Source organism: Aphanomyces astaci, assembly GCF_000520075.1.
Source record: "Aphanomyces astaci strain APO3 unplaced genomic scaffold supercont1.214, whole genome shotgun sequence".
NCBI lineage: Eukaryota > Oomycota > Saprolegniomycetes > Saprolegniales > Verrucalvaceae > Aphanomyces > Aphanomyces astaci.
In genome coordinates this window covers 1-10,736 of record NW_009798477.1, presented here as the reverse complement: position 1 = coordinate 10,736, position 10,736 = coordinate 1, and the positions used below count along the sequence as shown (strand labels likewise).

General features: G+C 52.3%; 4 protein-coding genes across 6 annotated transcripts; 2 read left to right on the top strand and 2 right to left on the bottom strand.

Annotated features, from left to right (window-relative positions):
• Nucleotides 1-83: 83 nt before the first annotated feature.
• On the bottom strand, nt 84-3,041 carry H257_18767 (hypothetical protein; the record flags this gene model as incomplete). Its single annotated transcript, XM_009847889.1, has 5 exons — nt 84-308; nt 778-1,190; nt 1,510-1,608; nt 1,710-2,051; nt 2,210-3,041. 5 exons carry the CDS (start codon nt 3,039-3,041, stop codon nt 84-86), a joined length of 1,911 nt encoding a protein of 636 aa, XP_009846191.1.
• Nucleotides 3,042-3,192: 151 nt separating this feature from the next.
• Nucleotides 3,193-3,993, top strand: H257_18766 (hypothetical protein). Of its 3 annotated transcripts, none has more exons than XM_009847886.1 (4): nt 3,193-3,230; nt 3,297-3,472; nt 3,537-3,638; nt 3,698-3,993. In XM_009847886.1, exons 1-4 carry the CDS (start codon nt 3,203-3,205, stop codon nt 3,794-3,796), a joined length of 405 nt encoding a protein of 134 aa, XP_009846188.1. In that variant the 5' UTR covers nt 3,193-3,202; the 3' UTR covers nt 3,797-3,993. The 3 variants fall into 3 exon arrangements, with proteins under 3 accessions (XP_009846188.1, XP_009846189.1, XP_009846190.1); XM_009847888.1 differs by having other exon boundaries at nt 3,198-3,230; nt 3,815-3,874; XM_009847887.1 differs by having other exon boundaries at nt 3,537-3,993.
• A 103-nt stretch (nt 3,994-4,096) lies between these two features.
• On the top strand, nt 4,097-4,763 carry H257_18765 (hypothetical protein). Its single transcript, XM_009847885.1, has 2 exons — nt 4,097-4,463; nt 4,518-4,763. Exons 1-2 carry the CDS (start codon nt 4,107-4,109, stop codon nt 4,668-4,670), a joined length of 510 nt encoding a protein of 169 aa, XP_009846187.1. The 5' UTR covers nt 4,097-4,106; the 3' UTR covers nt 4,671-4,763.
• A 129-nt stretch (nt 4,764-4,892) lies between these two features.
• H257_18764 (hypothetical protein) lies at nt 4,893-10,312 on the bottom strand (the record flags this gene model as incomplete). Its single annotated transcript, XM_009847884.1, has 1 exon — nt 4,893-10,312. A coding segment is annotated over one exon (5,327 nt), but the record flags the coding sequence as incomplete, so codon positions are not given.
• Nucleotides 10,313-10,736: the final 424 nt, after the last annotated feature.

Below are 10,736 nucleotides of genomic sequence, written 5' to 3'. Positions count from 1 at the left end.
AGAGAGAGAGAGAGAGACATGTATAAAATCGATGTGCATGTTGTTTTCACACAACGTCGAGTGTAGTGTAGTGTAGGGATCTATCATCGATCAATATCTACCTTTTCCACCAACAAAGCAAAGCCACGAAGGGTTCGGTAGTACGGATCCAGCATAAGTTCGGCGAGCCCCGTGAGCTGCGACGTCCGGTCCCACCCATCGCTGCAGTGCACCAGAACACTCGCCGTATCGGTCTTGACCAGCCGCACAATCTCCACCGACGCATGCAAGATGCGGCTAAGGTGATCCATCCACTTGGTTTGCGCCAGCTAAATAATATACATTCATGATGAACACGGGCAGTACATAAAACTAAATTGAACAACTCGCTTATGTTGTTGGCATCCCAATACATATGTACAAGATGGACGAGAGATATTCAATGGGCGCTCGTACTGAACAACTCAACCAAATAGAATAGACACAACCAAACAGAATACGCGATCTAAGAATTTGGACAGGGAGACAGTATAATACCATTTATACTAAAGTTACGTCGACACAACCAAAAATGTGGCACACGAATCACAGCATCGAGCCAATCAGATTGCGGGAATCGGGAAGCAACTAATTAGTGTGTGACTTCAATTAGTGTGATGATGGTGTATAGCACGATTGGACACCCGTTGGTTTACATACAACATTCCGTCCAAAACATCGATCGATGGATTTGGCAAGTCCAAATTCTGACTCAAAAAGGACAACAATACTCGGTAGTACATATCGAGTCGTGGTGACCTGTTCGTGCCATCGACCTGGAGGGTCGTGCAGTGGATCAGGGGACAAGCTCAGCTCGGTCAGTTTCTGAAAGCTCTTGCGCATCACGTGGATGTTTTCAATGCCCATAAACACCAACCGACAGGTCGTGGGTCCGATCATGACGGTTTTATCATGAAGTGTGGGAGGGTCCACGGCATGACTTCCGTGGAGCGGCAAGTCGAACGACGTGCTGCTGGCTTCAGTGTTGTCTGGAGTGGGGGTCGACTTGACTTCGTAGTGTGACGTGAGCTCGTACCCGGCCATCCCGACGGTCTTTTGCGCCATCGCATTGCGCCACGGCCGCGCGTCCACTATCACCATCGTGGAGCTGCTGGGGTTGGTCGCTGCGATCGCTTGAATCAACAAAATGTCTTCGGCGCATTGCTTTTGGCCTATTACACGAGGAGTATATGATGATGATATACTGTATCGACATCCACTGTATCGACATCCACCACGACAACACATAACATCGGACAATGAAATATTTAACAGATTTATCAAATAACAGTGTTTCTAGTTTAATAGATCTAAAACTTTAGCAATCATTATCATCGAAAATCCAACAAGGGTTTCTATGCAGCAGCAACCGCGGTAATAAAGGCTGGGGTTGTGATGATATAGTATAAGAGTCCACACCATATATATATATATGCCACGTAATATCTTGGAAATGTGAATCATACTCGAACAGCCAATGCAACAACGTACCCAAGCCCACCAACGGCTGCGAACTGCGGCAGATCGTAGCTCCTGTCTTCTTATCGCGCCACGTCAATGCTGGAATCCGAGCTTTGGACCGGAATGCACCTACCCCAACACATCAACAATACCACCCTTGAATCAATTCCATGGCCTTATATAAATCCAATGCCCTTCGTTTCCTCTCTCCCATGCTTTATCGTGTGTACCTGCGGTGGCCAACACTTGGTCTGACACGGCGGCCGGGACAGCAATCGACGCTGAATACGTCGGGCAAAACAAGTACGATTGGTTGATGTCTGTGATCCGCCACTTGGTCGTGGCGCCCACCCCGAGCCGATTGAACTCGGCCACGGGGTCGTATACTGCCCACCCATCCCAGAGAGCGTGGGGAAACGTCTCTTGATGGACTTTGGCAAAATGAACGGGCCCGCCGCGTCCTTTGAGTTCGCGGTCGCACCGGTCAAAGTGACTGAACGATTGCTGCTGCACAAGCCCGAGAAACACGAGCTGGATGCGACGAAGGTCCTTGCAAAATACCGTCAGCACCCCTATAAAGAACCAAACGAGTGTGTGTGTGAGACAGACCTAACTAAGATTATGACGTGGCCACTGGAGAGGACAGCACGATCGTTCACTGACGTGGCACCCTGTGAGCGCAGCAACACGCCACATAGTATGTGACTAGTGTCAAAGTTTTGCAACGTACCCGTGTCGGAATCGGCGAGCTCCTGGCGCTTCACCCGTTCAATCGTGCGAAGGGGAATCGCGTGGTACCGCGGCGCCGCCGTGACGTGGTCTGCCTGAAGCGTCACCGTGGCATGTCGACTGTGAGTGCGGGCACATGCTTCGGATGTGCTGAGGCACGGCGCGGTGGTCTGCGAAAACACCAGGCGGTAGTTGCTGATGTACACCGTGCCTGCGTATTCGCAGCCGTTGGGGATCCGCAAATGGACGTTGGGACCGCGATACATGACGACTTCGCCGGGAATGACGTCGATCATCGTCGTGAGCGCGAGGGCGGCCGCGGGGCTGGCGGCGTAGCTCGACTCGGACTCGTCCATGGGCGACAATGGTAGAAGCGAGTGGAGGTCGTGGTGCGACGACGACGCCATCGTTTCAACAACTCCGTGGGATATAGCTGCACTGGTGACGCTTTGGCTGAGGCGGCGGCGCTCGTTGTACATGCGTCGGTGGGTCTTCTTGGCCGCCTCGCAGCACTTGTCGCACACTCGAACGGGCGTGAAGAAGCCTGCACTCACCAAAGGCATGCGGGAGGAAGAGCATGTGTCGCAGAATACGTTGCCACAACGACGGCAGTGGTGGCGACGCAGCACTAGCGAAAACAACGCCTGGCAATGGTAGCATCGATCGGCGAGAGAATCGGGAACCCAGGACACCACTTTTTGCGCTTCATGAAGCAGCATCATCTGTCGGAAGGTTTCCTCGCGCAATGGAGATGCATCCTCTGGGCGACGGCGGGCGACAGGAGGTCCTGCACTCCCGTGGATCTGGACGGACCGCGACAATTGGTGCGGCATGTTCGACAAAGACGGGTGCTTCCCTTGATGGTGTCTCAACGATACAAATCGGAGTCGGATTGGTCAGAATCGATAAATTATGTGTTCTTTTAAGCCAATCACGTGCATTGTTCTATGACCTGTGCGAAAGGTCACGACGGTTACACGTTCGTTTTGGTCGAATGGACGAGATTGACTTGGAGCTCACAGGTACGGAGCTGTATGACGTGGCGGCCCAAGGTAAAAGCAACAAACCCCTGACACATTTTTGGGTAGATGCTGTCAGCCGAGGCGATGCTGAGACTGTGGCCAAGTGGATCGACCTGGGGCGTGTGGATGTGAACGTTGCCGATCGAGACGGAGACGTGCCGCTGTTGGTGGCAGCAAAGAAGAACCAAATTGCCATGCTGGAGCTGTTGCTGCAGTATGGGGCTTGGGTGGATGCCACGGATGTATGTTGAACTGAACTGTAGTTCGGAACGGAGATGGAAGCATCCTCATGAGAGGACTGCCTAGGCGAACGGTTGGACATCGTTGATGGAGGCGGCATTGCACGGCTTTGAAGATGTGGTGCGGGTGCTACTCAAGTGGGGAAGTGACAAATCGCTACGAAATGCCGTAAGCGACACCTCTTTACTCTGGTTTGTACAATATCATGTTGAGAATTTAGAGTTTAGGAGGGGCTTCATGCGCTAGACATTGCCGTGCAATATGGGCATGGACCAATTGTGTTTCTTCTTTGTGACGGTCACGATCCTGGGGTCGGCTTCTTTTGACGCGCTTGTGATTTTTAGCAGGTTTTGTTCAGCAAATGAAAGACACTTCCCGGTCGCTATACGGTATTGCAATCACAAACGTCCATTTGAGTTGGGATGCGCAATATATGAAAAATTGATACTACCAGCTACATCAGCGGACGAGGTAAACTAGTACAGGTATTAACGTTAATAGTAAAGCATTGCACTGTCATGCACTCACATGTTCGAATGCCACCCAAGAGTTCGAGGAAACAAAATGAACCTAACAGTTATCGGTACCGGATTTGCGTGGTATCCGGATGGACATGGCATATTATTCATTCATGGCATGACGAAGATCGCCTACAAACCCATCGCAATCTCGGAGGCGTCGGCAGTCCATGCAATCGAGTCAGCGTCGTATCCCGAGGACGAAGCAGCGTCACTAGCGCAGATTAAGCTGCGTCTAGATCTCGCTGGTGCTTTCTTTCTGGGAGCTTACGACTCATTGAATGACCAATTGGTCGGGTTTGTCAATGGCACGCTTGCCCCACGGCGCGACTTGGAAGACGAGACGATGTCCCTTCATGACCCGAATGGACACTTCCTTTGCATCCATTCAGTGGTTATCGACACCGCGTATCGCCGCCGAGGCCTCGCGTCGGCCATGCTCAAGCATTACGTCGATGGCATCCTCGCCAACCAGGTAGTATGAACGTACGAGCATCGTAGCCAGGACCCCATTCATTGATTTGTTTAGCCGCAAGTAGAAGCCATTTTGCTGTTGTGCAAGCCACATCTGGTTGAATTCTACGTGCAAGCCGGATTCCGCGTGACGCGACTGTCGCCCGTGGTCCACGGCAAAGAGCCGTGGCTCGAGTGCGTGTTGGATTGTGTGGCGATGTCCGGTTAGCACGACTTTGTGTGATCTTGCGAGGGCACGCTGTCATTGCGTTGCGAGACTTGTTACAAATGTAATCGATGGAATTGCATGTCTGTGGGGGGCTGCATTGTGGTAGTACGTACAGTACAAGACCAATCATTTTTTAGCATTGGAATACCCGACTGTGAGCAAGAACTGCGACCTTTGTTCTCGGTCACCGGTGGCAAGACGTGGCACCTCGAACTAATCTTATAGCCACACGGAGTACAATAATCACTGTTACTTTACTAGCTCGTACAAATTTGGAAGTACAGTCCAGATTCTACTTGCTGGGGCGTGGGATTGTTACCCTGAATACCGGTTGGACATGTGCAGCGGAAGTGCAAAGTGGGCCGCGGTTGTATGGGGACTAGTGTCTGCTAGATTCACGTGAAGCGTTCGCCATAGTTTGATGTCCAGCCCATACATGACAGTGCCCCGTCGAATGGTCAGGATGCCGTTCATGGCCGCGGACATGCGATCCATGTAGTAGATGTGGCCGTCAATCCAATCGGCAGTGGAGAACATGTACTTGGCCCCAGCGTACAAGAACACGGACTTGAGCGGCGTCGACTCTGGTTTGTCCATCACGTGTCGGGCGGCAAAGTAGCACAACGCGTTGCACGTCAGCACTGCACCAACCATACCCACAAGGCGCAGCGGTTGTCCAATGGCAAGGTGGCCGCTCGTACAAACGACCAGCGAGTCCATTGCTGCCACTTGACATTGCTTGTCGACTACCATGGCGTGACTTGTTGGAATGGCAATTGAAAGGGTGGCTGTGAACAGCCAGACCAACATAGTGTTGCCCGTGGCGTAGTGAGGCGTGTATTCTTGCGTCAGCACCAGCGCCATGTCGTTCACAATCGCCACAAGCCACGTGATTTCGTTGGCGGCGAGGATCGTCATGTACCACGGAACTTGAGCCGATTTGAGAAACGTGATGTAGCCAGAGTAGTACAGCTCGAGGGATGCTGTCGAGAGTACGCCGATGGCAGTGAGGCTTCGAACAAACAACAGCGGCCGACCGACCCACACGATGGCCCCCACGCGTTGCAACTTGAACAAGTTCATCACGTCCACGTGTCCATGGCTCAACGCAATATACACGAGCAAGAGGACCGCCATGAAGATCATTGTCGAAGTCACATACAGTACCACAGTTCGAAGGTACGACGCTAAGTTCACTGGGATTTGGGCCGTGTGGACATGGTCTTTGAGAAATGGCTGGTATTCCGTTAACAATGTCATGGTTCCAACATCGCCCTCAAACGAAACGACTTCGCGATAGCCCACGACCCAGTCGACCAGAAACACCCACGAAAAGAACTCGAAGCTTTCGTCAGAAGGGTCAAATACCAAGGAACGGTACAGCGTCAAAGGAGATGCTTCGTCCAGCCTGCCATACTGTACAAATTCGACGTTCAACGCCACAACTGCGTCGGTGGCCTGGGCCACTATGCTGGAAATGCTCGTGTTCAACGTGGCATGTATGTAGTAGCTGACGAACGCAAGGTTGGACATAATAAAGTTGGGACATTCTGGATTCTGAGCACCGTCATGTTGACAAATTCGAGTCAGAAATTCTGGCGTCACCTTGGGCATCAATTCGGACATTACGACGGCAAGGAGGACGTTTTGACGGTCATATGACACTTCGGCGTAGAGCGGCGTGTACGAACAGTCTCGATGCCATGCCACGAGGCCGAAGAGTCCGTATGATATCGGATTCGGCTGGGCTTCCGGACACAAAATGCTGCCGCTCATGGAATAGAAGTTCAAATCGATCCATTGCCTTGGCACTGGATTCATGAGGTTCAAACCACTGGGAAGGTTGAAATACGCAACTTGTGCCGCGTCGCTTTGCGCGAGGGACTGCCTCAGTGTTGTAAAGACTTGACGAGCGACGCCTTTCAAGATCGACGGGCACGGCACGTAGGTCACGTCCACCGATCCGAACGAGCCAAGCTCAGACTGGAGCAAGCGATACGCGTTGGGCAACGGACTCGACACCGTGCCATTCTCCATCAGCAGCGACTGCATCGATGTATTGGCAAACGCAAAGAGCGAACTCGACCGGATCAAGCTGTGTCCGGCAATGGCAGTGGCATTGTTGGACACGGCCGCCAAGTCGCTCGCGAACGCCCAGTACATTTTAAACGTCGTTTCGCTTTCGAACCGAAACCTCGAGTATTCGTTTTGCAGCGTGAACGGGTACGAGATGCCATACACGTTGGTCACGGCGTAGTTGTTGACAAGGCCGATGGTTTTGTAGTTTTGCCACTGGGTGGTAAAGTGACTCACTCCGTGGGTTTTCCAGAACGCGATTTCAGTACTCACGCTTGGTTTCTCGTCGGCGAACACCTCATTAAGCCAGTCTTGACCTGCTGTCGATTGCTTCAAGTCGTTCACGATTGCGGCATCGATCTCATGTCCCCAGCACCGTGCAAACTCGTGACCGTCAATGTTCCTCCATACGGATTCGAGAAACACGGCCCCATTTGATGTCATTCGTCGGCAGCGCTGCTGTCTGGCTGCAGTGTTGGCCAAATCCCACCGCTGGTCAAAGTCCACAAAGCAGTACTGCGTGGAAATCCATGGCACTTCACACGCATCCGACGCCCGAAGGCCCACGATCGCGTCTTGGATGGCATTCAGTTCCGTGTAGAGTAGCATTTGGCCAAAGTTGGAGGGCGACATGATACGACTGCTGTCTTGGTCAAACGATCCATCTTGATTGATATACTCGACGTCCATGGCAGTCTCCGTCTTGCGCACGCCAAGATATAGCTCGTCGTTTAGCCAGTTGGACATGAACACATGCATTCCAGACATGTTGAACGTGGCCCAATACAGATCGTTGGCCAAGTTCACTTGGGCGACCTGAAAGTATAAAACACTCCCAGCAATGCCTCCAAACGCGTAAAGCACCGCAAGCCATTCGCCCATTCGTGTTAGGCGTTTCTGCATTCGTTCGGACACGCACTTTCGTGGCAATGGTTGGAGTTGGGAAAAGTTCGCAATTGTGGCTTTGCGAGCTATTCGTGAATGGCTTGTGTCGTGCAACCACAACTTGATATCAAACAGCCCTCCTCGTCGCCAGGGGATGAGTCCGGCCATGAGCTGTGACGCAAAGTTCTGCGAGGCCAAGTCGTCCAGATCTGAGACCTCCAGAGGAAAATAGTTGTCGGCTACACCAAGGATGTACCGCTGGAAACGAATAGCAGGGACGGGGTGCCGCCGTTCGAGCACTGTCTTGTATACCAAGGAAATGGCCATGGCCGCACAGATCGAAAGGCTCTGAATCAATAAGATTAGGCGTACCCGATCGAACGACCCCATTCGAATCCCTCCACTGGAACATTTGATGGCTTGGTCCATGTTTTGGCCAGTGCAGACACGATCGATCCAGGCCCAGGGCAGCACAGGCACCGTCAGTTCCACCAAGACCAGCACGGACCATGCAATGACGCAGCTCAGGGGGGCGTACGACCTGGTAAAGTGAGACGTGACCACAGTGAGAAAGTCCACCGCAACGTACAGAGCCCAAGTGGCTTCGCCAGCAATCACACACGTGCTGAACCAGTGTCTCGGTCGAAACTCAAAGTGGGAATGGACGCCGTTGATCGTGGCCAGGTGGAGCTGGGTCGTGCTTAGAACGAGGATGGCGGTGCCACCACGGAGCAGGAGCAAGGGGCGACCGATCCACACGGACCCCACAACGTGATTGAACCACAAAAACTCGGAAGTTTGCAACTTGGAAGTCCCAAAGGCCAGCGTCGAGACGAGACTTGCGGTGCAAATCGTAGCTAAAATCGCCGTGACGTAGACCACGACGTAGTACAAGCCGTGTGTCGCTGACGCAATAGACTCTGCTCCGCTGAAAAATTGCACTGGCGACTCTGCCACCGACATCAGAGTCAACGATGCCACGTCTCCGTCAAATCGAACGACTTCGCGCCTCCCAGAGACCCATTCGTAGATGAAGAACCACCCAAAGAACTGAAAGGCAGGGTCTTGCAGCAGCGGCTCGAACAAGATTGTCATGTTGAACCCGTCCACGGATGATGCAAACTGCATGATCCCCACGTTGAGAAGTGTGACTTGGTGGAATACGTCGTCGAACAACGCAGTGAAGCTGGCTGGGACTGGGGGCAAGTGCTTTTCGACTTCAAGAATCGATTGACACAACCGACGGCAGGATTCGGGAGCAGCGACCACCGCACAAATGTCGTCAACTTGCACCCGTTTGGTCGCCTGGACGGCGAAAAGGCTGGCGTGCAAATTGTAGTCGAGAGAAAGTGGGGTCTGTTTGTCGCACAAGTCGTGAAAACCAAACGTGTTTTGCACGTACACCTGAGGGGCGCCACGCAGGCAGAGAGGGTTTCCACCGTAAAACAATCGGTCTTGGCGAGTCCACGATGGGGGAGTGGGGGAGAGAGTCGTGCCCTGGATCGCATCTGCTGCGAAGTCAATGTCGACGTTCAGCCTCGCCATGGCTAGAACAATGTCCTCGAATTGCCGATACAAGGCCACGACTGTCGGCGGCACGGGGACGACAAACGCGTCGACACAAAAGAAGGGGCCGATGGACGCCCGGAACGCGTCCACTTGGGTCAAATACTCGCCAACATTGGTGGGCATACTGTCCATAACTACCTCGGGGTGTTGGAGGAAGGAGTTGTTGGCAGACCGAATGAGGCTTCGATTGGTCAAGTACATGTAGTACATGTCGTTCATGATGGTCCAATACAAGATTACAGACGTCCACGTCACCTCAGCATACGACACACTGCGCAGGACTAGTTCTTGCTGCATGCCAAGGGCGTTGACCAGCACAATCGCGTCCGACATGCCGTTGACAAAGTCGTTCTGCCACTGCAGCGTAAACGACGTGATGCCGTTTTCAGTCCAGAGCGCCACTTCCTCGGCCGCAGTCGTTGTGGGTCGAGCGGACGACGTGGTTGCCACCCAACGTCGACCGTCCTCACTTTGGACGAGCCAATCTTGAACGGCGATCTCAAAGACTGCCCCGTAAAAACTCATAAAATCGTCCCAGACTTGGTTTCGCAGCATTGATTCCATGTAGACTGCACCGTTGGAGCGGTACCGATCCCGACAGCGAGTTTGACGTGTTTCGGTGTGGGCGATTTCGAATCGTTTCTGGAAATCCACCCAGCAATACTGAGTTCCCATCCACAGGCTGTTTGGGGCGTCTAAAGACCGTAAGTTTTGCACGGCATATTCGACAGAAGTGAGCTCTGTCAAGACCAACTGCCGGGGATAGGTGGAATAGACGGCTGTGCTTGGTATAACGGCGGTGTATGGTCTGCCGATGGTAGCTCGTGGAGAAAAGATGTCAAGTGCGCCAGACGATTGTGAGGGGAGGATGGCGTTGAAGATGTCGATGACCAGCGCTTGGTCTCTGGAACTGGAGTAGTTGGCCCACCACACGTCGTTGGAAAGTGAGGGTTGAACCACGTAGAGGTACCATACCGAACAAATGATAGACAGTGTGATGTAGCTACAACCGACAAGAGTCCATGGAATATTGGGAGCTCTGGAGGCAGGGATGTCGGGGAGACCACTGTCCATCGGCAGTACTCGATGCATGCCTTTGTAATGACCGTTTACTCACTGACGATTTTGTAACGATGTTTCATTTGCAGTTAGTTATTGCTGATCAACTCGCTTTGGAAGCGTTTCGCGGTTACATTTGTCGGGCGGTAAAATACTGACTATTACGAGTATACAAGCCAAGTGGTCTTCCAGCAACAACGATGATAAGATCTGTACAATAGACTTGCCGTGACTCGAGGCAACACGGCAAGCCAATTGGTTTGGTCTTCTTGATTGTACAAGCAAAATGTCTACTGCCAACCCTACGACAATAGAGACTTTTACGAATGATTTCCCAGAACTCCGTGGAGAGATACAACAGTGCAATATGACAAACCCTGAAAAAAAAAACGCTCAATAAATTTGGATACCGGTAAACCAAGGCTGAAAACCGTTCAAACGAATAAACTCTAGTTAGATCAGGCATATGTTTTTGTA